The 17,567-nt window shown below is 65.3% G+C and overlaps 3 protein-coding genes across 5 annotated transcripts; 2 read left to right on the forward strand and 1 right to left on the reverse strand.

Moving 5' to 3' along the window:
* Positions 1-16: 16 nt before the first annotated feature.
* MRPL10 (mitochondrial ribosomal protein L10) lies at positions 17-1,995 on the forward strand. Its single transcript, XM_031600739.2, has 5 exons — positions 17-130; positions 219-391; positions 552-716; positions 800-944; positions 1,346-1,995. Exons 1-5 carry the CDS (start codon positions 40-42, stop codon positions 1,600-1,602), a joined length of 831 nt encoding a protein of 276 aa, XP_031456599.2. The 5' UTR covers positions 17-39; the 3' UTR covers positions 1,603-1,995.
* A 209-nt stretch (positions 1,996-2,204) lies between these two features.
* Positions 2,205-9,089, forward strand: OSBPL7 (oxysterol binding protein like 7). 3 transcript variants are annotated; one of them, XM_031600654.2, is made up of 23 exons: positions 2,206-2,566; positions 3,267-3,431; positions 3,612-3,734; positions 3,835-3,888; positions 4,007-4,120; positions 4,207-4,317; positions 4,395-4,515; positions 4,609-4,712; positions 4,785-4,877; positions 4,951-5,080; positions 5,167-5,291; positions 5,503-5,610; positions 5,678-5,809; positions 6,222-6,312; positions 6,387-6,664; positions 7,040-7,177; positions 7,259-7,322; positions 7,397-7,475; positions 7,563-7,707; positions 8,076-8,217; positions 8,317-8,443; positions 8,525-8,647; positions 8,730-9,089. In XM_031600654.2, the coding sequence occupies exons 2-23, from the start codon at positions 3,339-3,341 to the stop codon at positions 8,836-8,838; spliced, it is 2,604 nt and encodes an 867-aa protein (XP_031456514.1). In that variant the 5' UTR covers positions 2,206-2,566; positions 3,267-3,338; the 3' UTR covers positions 8,839-9,089. The 3 variants fall into 3 exon arrangements, with proteins under 3 accessions (XP_031456513.2, XP_031456514.1, XP_089980945.1); XM_090124819.1 differs by lacking the exon at positions 2,206-2,566 and adding an exon at positions 2,601-2,684; XM_031600653.2 differs by lacking the exon at positions 3,267-3,431 and having other exon boundaries at positions 2,205-2,566.
* Positions 9,090-9,316: 227 nt separating this feature from the next.
* TBX21 (T-box transcription factor 21) lies at positions 9,317-16,677 on the reverse strand. Its single transcript, XM_031600696.2, has 6 exons — positions 15,999-16,677; positions 11,315-11,469; positions 11,092-11,213; positions 10,846-11,004; positions 10,345-10,406; positions 9,317-10,251 (listed from the first exon to the last, which is right to left on the reverse strand). Exons 1-6 carry the CDS (start codon positions 16,454-16,456, stop codon positions 9,597-9,599), a joined length of 1,611 nt encoding a protein of 536 aa, XP_031456556.1. The 5' UTR covers positions 16,457-16,677; the 3' UTR covers positions 9,317-9,596.
* Positions 16,678-17,567: the final 890 nt, after the last annotated feature.

The following is a 17,567-nucleotide window of genomic DNA, read 5'->3' on the forward strand; positions in this document are numbered from 1 at the left end:
GGTGCACCGGAAGGGGCGGGACTTACAACACGCCGGCGCATGCGCGCAACCAAACGCCCCGCCTCCCATAAGGCTCTGCGCGCCGCGGCAAAGATGGCGGCGCTGAGCGGCCCTGCGCCGTGGCGGCGGGGTGAGTGCGGGACTGCGGCGGGCCCGGCGCTCCTTTCCGCGGCCCGGCTCCCTCCCTACCCTTCCTGAGCGCTTCTCTGTCCCCGCAGGCTGGCTGCCCGCCCTGCAGCTCGTCCGGCGCGGCTCTAAGGCGGTCACCCGGCACTGGAAGGCCATGCACTTCCAGCGCCAGAAGCTGATGGCCGTTACCGAGTACATCGCGCCGCGGCCCGCCGTCCCTGAGCGCTGCCTGCCTGCCAAGAGGAAGGCGGAGGAGGAGGAGGTAACGCTGGGCCGCCCCAGGAGCTGTGGGGGCACTGAGGGCTACACGCTGCAGGCCCCACGTAGGCCCCGCGCAGGCCCAGCGGTGCCCCCAGGAGCGGGGCCGTGACGCTCCCATCGCTGCTCCCATCGCAGCTCCCGTGGCTGCTTCCTCCCTACAGGAGTATGGCTACGCCCGGCTGCTCCGGCGGCAGGTGGAGGAGGTGTTCCGGGACAACCGTATGGTCGCGGTGTGTCAATACAACTCCGTGCCCGGGGAGGACATGGTGCTGATGAGGCACTACCTGCGAAAGCACAATATTGAGGTCAAATTTGTCCTGAACGAGGTAGGGGGTGGGGAAAGGGGCAGGGCTCACGCTGCTGCAGCCCCCAAGCCTCCTTCCCCACCACTGAGTGCTGCCTCCCACAGATCATCCGCCCCGTGCTGTCCCAGTCTCGCTATAAGAACCTCCTCCCGCTCTTTGTGTCCCGTAATATCCTTCTGGTGAGCCCAGAAACGAAGGCCAAGGAGATGTTGCGGGTCCTGAAGGGAGTGCCACAGGTCAACCTGCTGGGTGAGAGCCCAGGGCTCCTGCATGATGCAGCTGGGGGAGGAGAGGTTGGATCTGGAACAGGTTCTTCACCAGAGGGTGGTGGGCATGGACCAAGCTGCCCAGATCATGGTACCAAGTTCAGGAAGCAGATGACTTAGCCATGTGGTCTGATCTTTGGGTGGTCCTGTGTGGATCCTTATGGGTCCCTTAAACCTCAGGATATTCTGTGATTCTTTGAGGTGGTTCCCCAGGTGTGAGGAGGAGATGGGGGCAGAGGAGCTGCTTGTGGGGTTGCAGCTGTCCCCTGCCCGTGTAGCCAGGTGGGCATCTTGGCAGCCTTCGATGCCGGGAGCTCCAGCACAAACACTTCCGTCCTTGCAGCACACTGCTGCCCCTCAGCTGTGCCTGCCTCTCTCTTTCAGGTGCCTGCATTGATGACACCATCCTGAGCAGGCAGGGAGTGGAGAACTTTGCCAAGCTGCCCTCACTGGAGGCCTCACAGGGGCAGACACTGGGCACCCTGGCACTCCTGCCCTCCCAGACATGCTCCACACTGCAGCACGGAGCTGCACACCTCACAGCACTGCTGGATGGGCACATCCACCAGCTCCAGGCTGGGGCTGGCAAGACAGAGAGCCCAGCAGGGACAGAGCCTGCCCAGGGCTCGGGGACACAGTGACACTCATCCCCAGCCCCCAGTCGTGCTCCTTCACCAGCTGGGCAGGGATTGAAGGTTCAGCCACATGTGGGCAACCAGCAGTGGGACTGAGTGCAGCGCAGCTCTGCAGCACTGCTGGCCCAACTCATCCCTTTACTCTGTTCCCTGCACCAGTGGCACATGAGGTCGTCCCAGCTGTGCTTTGGGTGCTGTGGGACGTGCTCAGGGAAGCTCTGGTTCTGACTGCAGGGGGCAGAGACCTGTGGCAGTGCTGGTGTGGAGGACATCCAATGCTCAGAGCCACTGGAGTGGCATGCAGGAGTGTGCTGCAGCTCTTCCTGAATGGCGAAGCACGGAGCTGAGTGTGTGGGGCTGCTGGCTGTTCCATTAAAGTTGGCTGCACGGTGGTAGCGATCCTGGAGGCCTGGCTCATCTCTGTGAGGGGTGGGCTGGGGGTTCTCCTCCATACTCAAGTATGAGTTCAAACGCATCCTTCTCCTTGCCCCCATCTCTCCGTTGTCACAGCAGAGCCTCAGCCGGGCAGGAGCTGTGGTGGGGTGGGAAGGAGACCCCAAAGCCCCGGGTGGGTTTCCCTGCTCCGTGGGGCGCTGCAGCGGAGTGTGGGGCAGAGCAAGGGGGGCTCAGCCCGGGCGAGGCCGCGTTCTGGCTCTGTTGCTCCCAACGAGTCCGTTTTCTCGGGGCGGGGAAGGGTTTGGGGCAGGGGAGGGCGCGGGCTGAGCGCTCCGGGGCCGGACGTGATCCCAACGCACGGAGCCTCCGATGCAGCCGGCGAGGTTGGGGCGGCGGTACCGCAGCGGGGTCTCGGAGCTCCCGGCGCTGTCGGCTCCGGTCCTCCACGGTGCAGGGGGCAGAACCGAGCGGCTGTGACCCGGCGCCTCCGCCTCCTTCCGTGTTCCGCTTCCTGCAGCCGCCGGGCGGGATGCGACCGGCCCCGGCCCTGGCTCTGAGCCCGCCGTCCGCACAGGTGAACAACCGGGAAACACCGGGAGGGGGCGAGGGGGGGGTTCCGGTCCTTCTCCCCGTTGAACGGCCGTCTGCTGCCCGCCGGGGCCGGGCCCGCTGCCCCGCTCCGGGGCTGACAGGTGGGGTCGGGCTGAGCGCTGCGCGGGGATTTTCCCGTTACCGGAGGGGCATCGGGGCTGCGGGACAGCGCGGAGACCCCCGGACCGTCCCCATCCCCTCCGCTTTGGGGCCGCGGCTGCTGCTGCCCGGTGTCGGAGGGGCTCCCGGGGCAGCGCTAGGCGACGTGGGGGGCGGGGGGGGGGATGGCGAGAAGGGGAACCCGCCGGGCTGCCCGTGGGGTGCGGACCGGACTCTGGACCCGCCGTACGGGCGAGGTAAGGAGGGGCAGAGCGGGGCGGCACCGGGCGCAGCTTCCGGCTCCGGGAGGAACCCCCGCCCCAGCTGGGGAAACTGAGGCACGGGGACACCGCTCTGCCCGGACGTGGGCACCCACGGAGCGGGGAGGTGCGGGGGGTGGGCGTGCAGGGGAGGGTTCTGCTTTGCCCCCACCGCGGCACCCCTCCATTGCCCTTGGTGGGGGGCAGCAGGGCTGTGCCATGGGGATGTCGGTGTGTTTGTGGGCATGGAGGGCTGCGAGTAGGGGGATCCCCAGCTGGGGACCTCTGCACGGGGGTCCCTGACCAGGCTCCCCCTCCCCACAGTGGGTCCCACCTCCTGGACTGTGACAGCTGAGCTCAGACCCTTCAGCGTGGACCCTCCTGTGCCCACTGGCCATGGGCAGCCACGAGAAGGATCCATCTTCTCCCAAAAAGGCCCTGTCACGCTCCAACAGCACTGTGTCTTCCAAGCACAGCAGCATCCAGCAGGTCGGGGGAGGGACTCAGTGGGATCCTAACTGCATCCAGCCTCGCTTAGGGGTGTTGTGGGGTCTCAGGGGGCTTCACTTTGCTCTAATCACAGGGATACAGGGATGCCCTGGGGGACAAGGTGGGAGCTGGAAGTGGTGGCTGTTGCAGGATCTCTCCCACTGACCTCTGTCTCCATAGGGCTCGGAAAGCTGGGAGGTGGTGGAGGAGCCACGAGCTCGGGGCAGCCCAGGCCGGGAGCCGGACCGGCAGGAGGGCTACCTGCTCAAGAAGAGAAAGTGGCCCCTGAAGGGCTGGCACAAGGTAACGGGGTGCTGGGGGCAGCATGCCCAGCCCTGCGCAGGTTTAGATCCCTACAATGGGGGCTGTAGGGATTCACCTCTGTCTCTCTCTCTGTCCCCAGAGGTACTTTGTGCTGGAAAATGGCATCCTGAAATATGCCACCACGCGCCAGGATGTGAGTATGGGGCTGGGCTGGGCCTGTGCAGCCTCCCTATGGGATCCGGTTGGGGGAGATCCCATTTTCCCATAAGGAAGGGGGTCTTCTTTTTGACGGGGGTCCCTGGACTCCCCAGGTCCTCAAGGGCAAGCTGCACGGTGCCATTGATGTCCGTCAGTCTGTCATGTCCGTCAACAAGAAGGCGCAGCGGGTGGACCTGGACACAGAGGAGAACATCTACCACCTCAAGGTCTGTGGGCACCCAGTGTGGGCTGGAGCTGAGGCTTGGAGGGGACTGGGCTGTCCGCTCCCCCACACCCACCATCTGTCCCACAGATCAAATCTGCAGAGCTCTTTGCCAGCTGGGTGAGCAGCCTCTGCTCCCATCATCAGGGAGAGAGTCCAGACCCACTCGCTCCTGCCAGGAAAACCCCCACCTCCTCACAGGTCGGTGGCATCTTGGGGTGGACGTGTGGGACCGTGTCTGGGAACGGGGCTCCTGATGCTGTCCTTTCTGTCTTCAGGGTCCATGGACACGGATCCTACCCTCGGGCAGTGCCCCTGCCCTGTCTGCCCTTGCCAGCTCCAGGGACAAGGTGGATGCATGGCTGAAGGACAGCGGGGGGCTGGAGCGCTGCTCAGCTGGTGAGCAGGAAAGGGAGGGGCCTCACCCCAATTATCCCCATCTCCATCATCTCCAACCCCATCCCTGACCGAAGCACCTCTGCTTCCACTCAGAGCTGTCAGCGTGCCAGGCACAGCTGCAGGAGCTGACAGAGATGCTGCAGAGCCTCGAGTCCCTGCACCGCATCCCTTCCGCGCCCCTCATCTCCAGCACCCAGGTGAGTGCCAGAGTGTGGGGCCGATCCTTGCAGCCCCCAGCCCCGCTCTCACCTCCCATCCCCCTCCCACAGCCCTCAGCTGCCACGGAGAGGCCCAAGAAGGGTCGGAGGACCACCAGGATGTGGTGCACTCAGAGCTTTGCTAAGGATGATACCATCGGACGGGTGAGGCGGGTGCAGGCTGTGTGTGTGCAGAACCCGGGGCTGGATCTCTTGTTGAGCCCCCTTTCCCCTCCAGGTGGGGCGGCTGCACGGCTCCGTCCCCAACCTTTCACGTTACCTGGAGCCCAGCCAGGGCCAGCTGCCCTTCAGCCTGCCACCTGAGTACAGCCAGCTGCAGCGCAGCTTCTGGGTGCTGGCACAGAAAGGTGGGTGATGGAGGGCAACCCCAGCAGGGGGGACTGTGTGGTGGGGCATGATGCCACAACCTCACTGCCCGTCCCTGTCCCTGCAGTGCATGGCTCACTCAGCAGCGTGGTGACAGCACTGACAGCTGAGAGGGCTCGCCTAGAGGACATGCAGCGAGCATTGGACCGCCGGCGCTCAGCCCCACGCCCCGGCAGTGCTGGTCCCACTGGGGTGAGAGGGGCTGTGGGCCTGGGGGGGGGGGGCTGTGCTGGGGTCAGGGGGCACAGGGCTGGAGGGGCTGCCCCTGTCCTGGGGGTGCGCTGCAAGTCATTGCGGCTTTGTCCAAATGCTGGAGGTCTGGGTGACACTGTGTATGCCTGAGCCTCTGCATGGGATTGGGAGGATGCTGTGGGGGATTTGGCTCAGCTCAGCCCCTCCACAGGCCCCCCTGCCAGGTCTGGAGCCACGGGATGGGCTGCAGCGCTTCCATTCGCTCTCCATTTCCTCTGACACCACCATGGACTCCTTTGCCTCACTACTCCCCGATGAGGTGATGTGGGGCAGGGGATGGGGCTGGGGGGCAATGGAGTGGATGCTGAGCCCTGCTGTCCCTGCAGCCCGACATGCTGCCTGCCAAGGGCCGGGAGCAGCAGCGCTCACAGCGCAGCATCGCCTCGCTGGCCGACTCACACACTGAGTTCTTCGATGCCTGTGAGGTGTTCCTCTCTGCCAGCTCCTCTGAGAATGAGGTGGGGGATCTTAGGATAGGGGTGGGCAGGGAGGGCTCTGCAAAGCCAAACGGGACCCCCAGGCTGGTGCTGCTCCAGTCAGTTCATCTCTCTGTTCTCTCACCCCCTCCCTCTCCATTAGCCAGCCCAGGCCTCCATGTCCTCTCTTGTTCCTTTGTCTCTTCCAGCTACCCACAGTCCCCCCAACCAGGGTGTTTGGGGGATCCCCACTCTCTGAGCATAGCAGTGGGACCAGGCTTCCCCCCCCAGCTTTCCCCATCCCTCAGTCCCTGCATCCCCATACTGTTCCCATGTTGGATCCGCCAGTCCTGTCCCACACAACCAACCTCCTCCACGGGTGCCCTTCCCACCAACCCCCCCGCTGGGTGACCCCCACCCCCCCTGCAGCCCACCCGACTGTGCCCGTCCCCAGGCGTCAGACGATGAGTCCTGCATCAGCGAGGCTACCAACAGTATTGATGAGGACTTGGCCGAGCCGGGGGGGCCTGGACGTCCCCAAACAGGTATAGGACAGGTGGGTGGGGGGGACAGGATGCTGGTGCAGGTGCACGCCAGTTCACATCCCCACGTCCCATAGGAATGGACAGCCTAGGGGGGCTGGTGGAGCTGCCCCCACTGGAGCTGCCGGGGCCAGGACCACAGCATCGGAGCCGTCTGCCTGCCCCCCCTGCACCACCGGGGGATGTGAGCTTGTGGGGGCTGCTGAGGAGCAGTGTGGGCAAGGATCTGTCCCGCGTGGCTCTGCCGGTGCAGCTGAATGAGCCCCTCAACACCCTGCAGCGCCTGTGTGAGGAGTTGGAGTACAGCACACTGCTCGACCGCGCCGCCCGTGCACGGGACCCCCGGCAACGCCTGGTGGGGGACATGGGGTGGGGGATGTGGGTTGGGGGACACAGAGGGACATGGGTGAGAGACATAGGTTGGAGGGATGTAAGGTGGGGGAGCATAGGGGGACATGGATCGGGGCAGATATGTGTGGGGGATCACCAGCTGAGGGGATATGGGGGGATGTGGGGTGGTGGGACACAGGTGGGGGGACAGATTGGGGCAAAAGTGGAGGGACGTGGATTTGGGGAACGTGGGTTGGGGAGAGACGAGGTTGCTGGGAAATGGGTTACAGGGATGTGGAAGGGAGGACATAGAGGGACATGAGTGGGGTTAGGGGACACCCCAAGTGGGATGAGCCTGCCCTGGCACCCCCAGTGCAGTGACCCAGGTGTGGCTGTGCAGGTCTATGTGGCCGCCTTCGCTGTGTCTGCCTACGCCTCCACCTTCTACCGTGCGGGCAGCAAACCCTTCAACCCAGTGCTGGGTGAGACCTACGAGTGTGTGCGGCCCGACCGCGGCTTCCGCTTCATCAGCGAGCAGGTAATGTGGGGCTGGGTGGGAAGGGAGGAGCGTGGGGGGGGGGGCTGGAGGGGCATCGACTCCTCCCTTATCCTCCCCCAGGTCAGCCATCACCCCCCCATCTCCGCTTGCCACGCCGAGTCTGACAACTTCATCTTCTGGCAAGGTGGGTGTGGGGATGCGGGGGCCACGTATGGGGTCACAGAGTGGACCGGATCCTCACCTGCCGCCGTCCCCCAGACATGAGATGGAAGAACAAATTTTGGGGCAAATCCCTGGAGATCGTCCCGGTGGGCACCGTCAACGTCCGCCTACCCAGGTGAGCACCACCCCCCCTCCCACCCCTTCCAGCCCTCTACTCGCAGCCCCCCCCCCCCTTCAAACTCAGCCGGCTGTCTGTCGGCAGGTCTGGGGACCACTTCGAGTGGAACAAGGTGACCACGTGCATCCACAACGTGCTCAGCGGCCCGCGCTGGATCGAGCATTACGGCGAGGTGCTGATCCGCAACACGCGTGACGCCTCCTACCACTGCAAGATCACCTTCTGCAAGGTGCGCCCCGCCCGCCGCTTGGCCACGCCCCCATTCGCTCTGGCTCCGCCCACACGGCGCTGGCTCCCGTTGTATTACTACAGTCTGGCCCCGCCCCCCGATCTGGCCCCGCCCCTTCGCCGATCTTCTCAGCCAATCACTGGCCCTCGTTTGCCTCGCTCTTTTCCCACGCGCGCCGCACCCTTTATGAATGGCCCCACCCCCCGAATCCCCGCCCTTTATGAATGATCCCAGCCTTTCTTAATGGCACGGCTCCTTCTTAGTGACTCCGCCCTTTGTGAACGGCCGTGCCCTTAACCCTTCCCCATAACCCCACCCCTCCCGGCCCCATCCTTTCCCACTGCCCCCACCCTCCTCTTCCTCCCCAGGCACGGTATTGGGGCGCGGGTGCCAACGAAGTGCAGGGCGCGGTGCTGAGCCGCAGCGGGGCCGTGGTGGAGCGCTTGGCCGGCAAATGGCACGAAGGGCTGTTCCGTGGGCCAGCCCCAGGGCAGTGCGTCTGGAGAGCCAGTAAGAGGGGGGCACACTGGGGAGGGGAGGATGCTCAGGATGCTATGGGGGTGCTGATCATGTGACCCCCCTCCCCCCGCCACCCAATCCCCCCATCAGACCCTATGCCCACCGAACACGAGCGAAACTACGGCTTCACCCAGTTTGCGCTGGAGCTGAACGAGCTCACGCCTGAGCTGCGCAGGGTGCTGCCCTCCACCGACACGCGCCTGCGGCCCGACCAGCGGTGAGCAGCATGGGGATGGGGGCTGTGTGCCCGGAGGGAGGGGGGGGGCGGATCCTTATAGCTCTTGGCCCCCCCCTGCAGGTACCTGGAGGAGGGGAACGTGGCGGCAGCTGAGGCGCAGAAGCGTCAGATCGAGCAGCTGCAGCGGGACAGGCGCCGCGTGATGGAGGAGAACAACATCACACACCAGGCACGCTTCTTCAGGTAGGGAACAGGGTGGAGGGGAAGGGGGGGGGGGCAATGGGGCACAGCTGAGGTGTGACACCTCCCCCCCCATCATCGTCAGGCGGCTGACAGATGCCAGTGGCAAGGAGTCGTGGGTGACCAATAATACCTACTGGAAGCTGCGTCTGGACCCTGGCTTCGCCCACCTGGACAGCGCCGTGCTCTGGTAGCAGCCCCCCGTAGGCTGAGCCCCCCTGCCCCCCCCAAATACTGGGGTGCAGGACCCCCCCCACGGCTGTCTGTGGGCAGGCAGTGCCCAGCCCCGGCAGTTCCCAGCACAAAACTGTGATTTCAAAAGAAGCAGGGATTGTCCCCATCCCCTGGGTGGGGTGGGGCTCCCGAGGTGCCCGCAGGCGGGCAACCCCCACCCTCCCCTTACCCCAGCTGCACAGGCAGCTCTGCTCTAATAAAGGCTGCAGAGACACTGGGGGCTGCGGTGCTCTTCCTTCCTGCCGGTCTCAGGACCCACCCCCAGCCTGGTGTGCGTGGGTCCCCCCCCACATGTTTCAGTTTCCCTCCACTTGCGCACAGAGGACAGAAAAGAGGCCTCACCTACAGCGTCCCCTTTATTGCGAGATATGCTGCTGCCCCCCACCCCGCACCGGGCACGTGGGGCTCAATAAATACTTCAGCATGAACCCCCCCCCCCATAACCACCGAGAACAACAAAAAACACCCCCTCCCTTCCCTCCCTCAGCCCCACCCCTCTCACCCCCATGGCCCCACCGGGGGGGGGGCTCCAGGGGCTGATTGTCCGGCTACAGCCCCACCCCCTCTGCCCAGGATATGGGTGTTCAATAGGGGAGGGAGGGGGCAGGGATACCCTGCACTGGGCTCAGCTCCAGCCCCAGGGGGTGGCTGAGATACCCAACCCTTCCTGGGGGTGCTTGAGATGGGGGGGTCCGAACCCCCCCCCCCCCCCCGCAACTCAGTTCCCATAGAAGCCGTAGTAGCCGCTGTCGGTGCCCGGCTCCTTGTCGTAGAGGTCCCCGTTGCGGGCGGGGGGTGAGCTTTCAGTGCTGGAGGGGTAGGGGGACACACGGCGCCGCTTGCACCCCCCCTCGTACAGCCCCGGCTCGGCGGCATCACCCGGCTTGACGGCAGGGGGCTCGGGGGGCCAGCCCTCCTCCTTGCCTTTCTCCTCACGAGGCTCCCGGTACCAGCCCAGGGCCCCGGGGCTGCCCTTGTGTGCGTACTGCCCCGTGCCCCCCCAGGTCCCCCCCGGCCCCCCGAACGCCCCCGGCCCCTCGGGGTAATACGGCAGGGGTGGATGGGTGGCGGGTGGCAGAGCAAAGGGCTTCACCCCATAGGGCACCAGCTTGCCCCCGCTGTACCCCCCCTCATAGCCGCTGTACTCCATCGCCGTGGTGGGCGGCTGTTGGGGGGCAAAGTACCATCGGGGGGGGTCCTTGGGGGGGAGGGGGAGGGGGGGACCCCGCTCCCCATTGAAGAAGCGCCCTGGGGGCAGCGGGTACTGCTCCTGCAGGAAGGGCTGAAAGCGGGGGCTCGGCAGCAGCTGGGGGCAGCCGGAGCCATCCGGTGGGGAGGGGGTCAGGCGGTCGCCTTCTGAGGCTCCATACATCCTGGGGGGGGGGGATAAGGTGGGTGGGTGTAGGAGGGTTTCCTCCCAGGCCTCGGGATGGTGGCTGTGGGGAGGATGGGGGGGGGGTACTCACGAGTCAAAGTTGTCCCGAAAGCCTTTGGCGAAGGGGTTGTGGTCGATCTTCAGCTGAGTGATCTGGGGGGAGGGATGAGGGGGATACCTGGGGCTGAGGCTGCTGCTGTGCTGTGCTCCCAGCACAGTGCCTGCATCCCTCCCCAGCATCAGCCCCTGCCCTTGTCTTCAACCTGTACATCCAGAATGGCCCCCCAGGTCCCATGGGGCTTGAAGTGTGGGGAGAGCTGGGGATGCTGGGGTGATGGATGTGATGCTGGGGGGGCATTGAACAGGGATGCTGAGGGCACACAGGGTGTGCTGCAATTATGGGCATTAGAAGGGGGAGGGGGCTGCCACTGGGGTTTCCATGATGCTTAGACCCCTGGGATGATGCTGGGATGCACCAATGGGGTCCCAGTGTGGGAGGGGAGGATGAGTGGGAGCTGGAGCTGTTTGGGGAGGAGGAGGTGGGGGGGATCCCATGCTGGAGATCAGGGTGAGGGGGGGGTCCAGTACTCACGTCGGCGTTCTGGTAAGCAGTGACAGCAATGAACTGTGTCTCAGGGAAGGCGAAGGTGTGGGTATGTGGGGAGGGGTACGCAGCTTCGCCCTCCCCCTCCTTCACCTCCGTCACATGCAGCCGTGGTTGGTACTTATGCAACGACTGCAGCACGATCATCTGTGGGCAGTGGGCTTTCAGGGTCGGTGTGACACAGCACCGTGGGTTTGGGGGGGGGGAAATGAAAGGGATCCGGGTTGTCCTTACCTGCCCGACGTTGTTGGATGCGCCCTTGTTGTTGGTGAGCTTCAGCTTCCCAAAGGAAACCTCCTGGCGCATCCAATGCGCGCCGGTGTTGGGCGAGTCGGGGTGCAGATAGAGGCGGTTCCCTGCAATGGGGGTGGTCAGCATGCAGGGGTCACCCGAAGCTCTGCCCCCCATGGGGATTTGGGATGTGTGTTTGTTGGGGAGGGGGGAGGTCAGCCCGTACCTGGCATGCTGCCCTCAGCCTTGCCACACTGCACCCACTTGCCGCCCTGGTAACGCCAATGGTGCTGGTCCACCAACACGACATCCACGCACACACTGTAATGGGCCACAGGGTTGAGTCCTGACAGGTTGAAGCTGAGGAACGGGAACATGCGCCTGGAGGGAGGGGAGGGGGGTGGGGACACACAGAGCGTTACCCCCAGCCCAGCCCTGTGACACCCACAGCGTGTGGCTGCAGGGCCCGGCGCTGCCTGCAGGGATGAAGCTGCCATCCTCCCCCCCCCCCTCTCCACCATGCCCGGTGGGTGCCCTGTGGTGCTGAGTGACCCCGGCAGCTGGGGGCTGCTCTGCGGGGCAGATTGTGTCCCCCCCCCAAACCCCGGCATCTTCCTCCCCCTCCCCAGGCACCTTCCGGTTCGGAAACCAACACCGCTGCTATTTCAGGCCGGGCGCCAGCCTGCGCCAAGGGCAGGAAGGGGACGGGATGGGATGGCCGGGGGGTGGGGGGGGGGACACCCTGTGAGTGGGGCTGCACCTGCCCCCCCCCCTTCCTCCCAAGGCAATACTCCATGCGCACACCCCAACGCCTCCAGGTGGGACCCCAGTGCCCCCAGGTGGGAGCTCAGCCCCTCCGTTCCCAACCTTCATGGGGTTGGGGTCACAGTGGGATCTCTATCCCTGACTGGGGGCACTGTGCTTGCCTTCCTCCCCCCCCCACACACACACTCCTAGAGTTCGGCTCTTCAAAGGGGCAGTTTGGCACCCGCTGGAGTTTCAGCGTTCAGAGGACAGAGCTGGAAGGCATCCCCTGCTCCAACCCCACCACCTGCAGCAGCGTCACCCACAGTGTGGGGCAGGACCGACCCCCCCAACCCGGGGGGGGGGGGGGCACACAGGCAGCACCCAGCAACCCCGTACCCCTCCAGCAATAACAAACACGAGGGGCAACGTGGAGGGGGAGGAGGGGGGTCACCTTGCAGCTTTGCACCTTGCCCTCTCCCCGCTCCTCGGGCTGCGCTGCTGCCCAGCAGGGGCACAGGGGTGCGTAGAGCCAAGCTTGTCCCCCTCCCCCACAGTTTCCTCGAAGTGCCAGCATTTCTCATAAAGCAAAGGCTGGCTCTTCTCCGAAAGGGCCCCCAAAGCCCAGCGCTGCCCCACGGCAAGAGGGGAAATGGGCACGGGGATCCCCCCCCTCCCCCAGCATTGCGGGACCCCATTCCGGCCCGCAGCACAGGACCGGGGGGTTCTCTGGAACCGGGAGCGATGCACGTCGGGGCTCAGAGCGGCAGGAAGCGCCGCTCGGGCAGCGGAGAGGAGCAATGGAAAGAGCGCGCACCGGGCGCTGCTGACTCAAAATTGCCTTTGCGAGAGAGAGAGGAAAAGAAAAAGAAAGCAGCGCGAGGCGCGGGGCCGCACATGTGCTCCCCCCCGAAAGCCTGGGGAGGCCCCGTGCCTGGCAGCTCCGGGGGGTGGTGGTGGTGTTGGGGTCTGTACAAAGGGCCGAGCCCCCACCCCATCCCCACGTGTTGGCCCCGGGCCCCTTCCACCACGCACACCCAGCGGGGTTTCACCCCGAACGTGCGAGCAGCGGCCGCTCCGAGGAGATGGAGCTCCCAGCCCCGATAAAAATCCCAACCGCATCAAAAGGCGGCAGTGGGGGCTGCGCTGCCCAGCACCTCCCCCCAGCACACAGCCCTGCCCTGGAGAACCCCCCCCCCCTCCCGTCCTGCCCCCCCATGTGTGCAGCAGCACCGGCTGTCACACCAACCCTCCCCCCCCCCAACCCCCAAAAGTTGCTGCGAAGAGCGGGGAAGGAAGAGAAGAAAAGAGCATTTTTCTGGTTTTTGCACTTTGCTCGCTGGCGCTGGTGGGAGAAGAGCAAAGAGAGATTTAGATTTCAAACGCTGCCGTGGTGCAAACCACAGGGCTTGGCCGGGGCACCAGAGGGCGGCGGCAGGACCCGAAACCACGCATAGCACGGGTTTATTTTTGGGCTCTGTGCTCTGGGGGCTGCAGGACTCGGCTCCCCCAGATCTGAACTCTGTGGTTTGGGAGGTGCCGTGGAGGGGCACAACCTGATGTGCCCCCCAGTGCTGCTGGTGGCTGCAGTCCTGGAGCTCCGGAGGGGGTCACAGCCCCCAGGTACCCCCAAGGGGTCTCAATATGAAGCCCTCAACTCAAGCAGCCCCACTGGCATCAGAGTCAGGGCTGGATTTGCACATCTAGGGGATGGGGATAGATGTAAGGAGGATGCATGGGAAGGGGGACATGGAGGGGTGACAGGGGGGCACGAGGTGATTCCAGGTAGAAGGGAAATGCACCAACAGCCCCCATGTGCCCCCTCTGCTGAGCCTGAGCTGTGGGGGCTGCCAGCTTCCTGAGCCACCCCACAGCCACCCAATGTGCCCCAGCGAGCGGCCACAAGAACCACACTGGGGTGGGAGAGCAGCACAGCCCCCATCCCAGCCCCCAGCACGCAGCTGCACCGTGGCACAGCCGACCCACCTCATCCTGCAGCCCACCTGCATGGCAATAGCAGCTGGAGCTTGGGCAAACCCACCCAAGAACCCCTCTAGGAAGGGAAACCAGCCCCGTGCTCCCCTAAATTCAAGGCACGTCGCACACCAAATGCAAAACTGCCATCATGTTCCCGAGCACAACTCGGTCCCTGCAGGGCGCACAGAGCCTCACCCCTCCAAAATGCATCTCCAATCCCCACCGTGTGCCCCCAGCACAAAGCCATTCCCACAAAGGCAACGTCAACCCTCCCATCCCCAAACTCAACAACAACCTCTGCGTCCCCCAAAGGTGCAGCCAGCCCCAAAACAGCCCCTGGAATTCCCCAGGCCCCACGCTCCAGTGGGTGCCTGCGTGGGGATGGCAAAAAAACCTGGGGGTTTTCCACAGAAATCCTGCAGGCACAGACTCCCCCCATGAGCTCCAGAGGGCATTTTTCCACCAGGGAGGAGTGCAGGACAGAGCGGGCAGGAGGGAGCGTTGGGCAGAACCTCCTTTTGTGGGGAGTTACTTCTACCAATGTTGGGGTCACCACCCATCCCCAGTTCCCACCCATGGGGATGCGGGCGGCTGCGCCCAAGGATGGCAGTGAGGAGGGGTGTGGGCTCTACTCTTCCCCAAATCCCCTGCCCTAGACAAGAGCCCCCCCAGGGAGGACCCTCAGTGCACACCTCTCCCCCCCGTGCCCCTGCTTTGGGGTTTTTCCTGTTTGAGCAGCGCTGCAGCCAGGCCTTGCACAGAGATTTTTGCAAAAGCAGCTCAGGGTCTGGGGAAACGGATGTGTGCTGCCTCTGGGTTTGACATCTCCCCCGGGGCTGGGTTCACCCCCCCAGCACAGAGCACACATCCCCCAGACCCCAGCTCTTCTGCAAGGCCAGCAGAAGGGATGGAACTGAAGGAAGAGTCCCCAGAGCTCCCAGTTCCAGGCTGGGATCTGTTGGCAGAGCCGGGACGAGCGCCGGACCCCCAGCACCAGGTTTGCAGCTGCTGCAACACAGCAGGGATGGGCTCTGCCCCACCACCCACAGCTCTTGGAGGGCACAGGAGGAGAGCACTGGGGCAAAGCTCAGCAAGTCCCTCCAGGACATGAGAAACAGCAGGCAAGAAACGTCCCCAAGCACCTGACAATCCCCTGCCCACAGGGGTTGGATGTGTCCCCCCATCGTCAGCAGTGACAGTCGGCTGCTGAACGGCCCCGAGCCCAGTGGGGGGTTGGGGGGGGAAAGGCCTGGGAACGAGCGTGGCAAACCAAGCGGCCCTAACGCGTTTAGACTTCCAACACATTAAGCAGGTTGGTCTCAGCATCAAAGTGACACCGTCTGTCTCGGCCGAGGGAAGGGAGAGGGGGGGACGGCAGAAGGGCGCTGCCAGCGGCCCCAGTGCTCACCCAGGGAAAGGGGCTGAGAGTAGAGAGAGCCCCAGGGGGGGACAGCAGCTGCAGCAGGGGGTGGGGATGCGGCTGTGCTGGCTGGGGGCAGCGAACTGAGCCCCCCACTTCAGGGACACATAGGGGACAGCAGCGCTTGCTTTTGGCAGGGCTGAAATGCACCCACACCTCCAGCACGTGGGGGCAGCCGGCTTGTGCCTCCTCCCTAAAGGAGTGCAGGGGCACAGGGAGCAGCATTTCCTTGCCAGGGGGCTGCCACCCACCCACTGTGCTCATAGGGCGGATGGGCCGTTGGCAGCCCCCAGCCCCACAGGCATTGCACTCTCACAACTTGTTGCAGCACTGAACTCCAGATCCCATGGGTCAGGGCAGGACCAACACTGCCAGCATTGGAACAACCGCCGTGAACTTTTGGGCACCACGAGGGATGGGATGGGGGGTCCGGACCCACCCACACACAGCACCTCAACAACATCCCCCCAACCCCACCTTGGTGGCACTCCGTCCCATTTCTCTTTGCAACAATCTTCTGCTCGCCCAAAAAGTGACACAGAGTGTTTTCGTGTGTGTGCAGAGGAGGGGGCTCAGCCTGCTCAATCCCCCCCTATAAACCCCATTTCTCCCCTTTGCACAAAGCTCGGGGATCTCTGCTTTCACACTTCGGCTTCCTGGACGAGGGGAAACACAGCAGCCCCTCACACACTGCCCGATCCCCCCCCACCCGCTGCACCTCCCACCCCCCCACTCCCGGTACATCCCGACCCTCCGTCGCTGAGCTCACCTGCCCTGTTTGGTGATGATCATCTCGGTCTGATGTTTGTGAAATTTGGCCCACAGCGGGAAATTGTTGAGCATCACCTGCACCTTCCCGGCCGCTCGGTATCCGGGCAGCGCGCACAGCGGTCCGGCTCGGGGACACAGCGCCGGTGTTCCTCCGGGACCGTACGGCCCCTCGTACAGCTCCGCGCCCGCATAGCCCTCTCCCACCGCCGCCGCCGCCGCCCCATAAGCGCTCCCCGCGGTCGGAGCGGGCGGCGGGGCTCGGTAGCTCGGGCACGGCCCCAGGAAGCGGCCGCCCGCTACTGCGGGAGCTCCGTAGGGCAGCGGGGGGGAGCCGAGCTCCGGAGCCCCCGCTTCGCTGTAATAAGCGGGGGGCTCCCGGGGGGGCTCTTTAGAGGCGCCGCTCAGCATGGGGAGGGCGGCGCGGGGGGGTCCGCTGAGCGGCTCCAGCGCGCCCATGGACGGGCGGTGGGCGCCCGGCCCCGCTCAGCCGCTCATGGGGCTCCGGTGCGCCGCGACCGGCTCCGGTTCAACGGCGCCCGCCGCGCTCCGCGCCCGCCGCCCCCTCCATGATCCCGGGGGCTCCGAGCCCCTTCCGAGGGGATGGAAAGAAAAAAAAAACCCGAACGGCCGGAAAGCCCCTAAAAGTGCCGTCGGAAGGGGAGAATGGGGAGGGGGGTGTCGGGGGCGCGGGGAAGGGGGGGGGGGTGGGTGGGGGGGAGGGAGGGCGCCGGCCGCCCGCCCTGTCCCGCTGCTGCCGGTACCGCCGCCGCACTCAGCGCACCTGCCCCATCCCCGCCGCCCCGCGCCTCTTATCCAACGGAGCGGCTCCGCTCCGGGAGCCCCGCCCGCCCCGCGCCCCGCCCCGCCCCGCAGCTCCCACCGAGGGGGGGGCGATTGGGTGTTTGTGTGTGTGGGGGGGGGGACACGCGCGGGGCGGGGCCGTGGGGGTGGGACCGGGACACGCGAGACCGTGGGAGAGGGAGGGGATGCGGATGCTGAGCCGGGCATCGCGCCCTCAGCCCTCCCTTCCTGCAGCATTAATTAAAGCGTTAATTAGCCGGGCTTTCCCCGACCCCCGGTGTCACCACGGACACGGCCCAGGGGTGGCTCAGGGACCCCCCCTCGTGTTTGCTTTGTGACCCCACAGCTCTCCCACCTCCATCGACCCCATCTCCATCCCTCCCATAGCGCTGGGCAGAGGGAAAACCCAACACCGTGCGCTCATAACCGCCCCCCAGGACAGAACCCCTAAATTCCCAGCCCCCCCTCCCCGGATCCACCCGGCAGCCCACCCCATGTTCTACCCACTCTCTGCCCCTTCCCGTGCCCACCCCACGTTCAGGCCTCCCCACTGCCCGCCCTTGACCCGTCCTGGAGAAGTCCCCGTGTCCCCGCCGCCATCACGAAGGCGTTCTGCCCCGGGGGGGCCACTTCCCTTGGCTGCTCCCCAGCTCAGCACTGGTCAATACTTTCCATTCCCTGTGGGGCAGTGCCGCAGGAGGGTGGGGGACGCCCCACACGCACCACTCCTGACCCACGCTGGGGGAAGTTTGACCCCAACATTGGC

The sequence above is a fragment of the Phasianus colchicus genome, chromosome 26 (genome assembly GCF_987193195.1).
Source record: "Phasianus colchicus chromosome 26, bPhaCol1.hap1.1, whole genome shotgun sequence".
NCBI lineage: Eukaryota > Metazoa > Chordata > Aves > Galliformes > Phasianidae > Phasianus > Phasianus colchicus.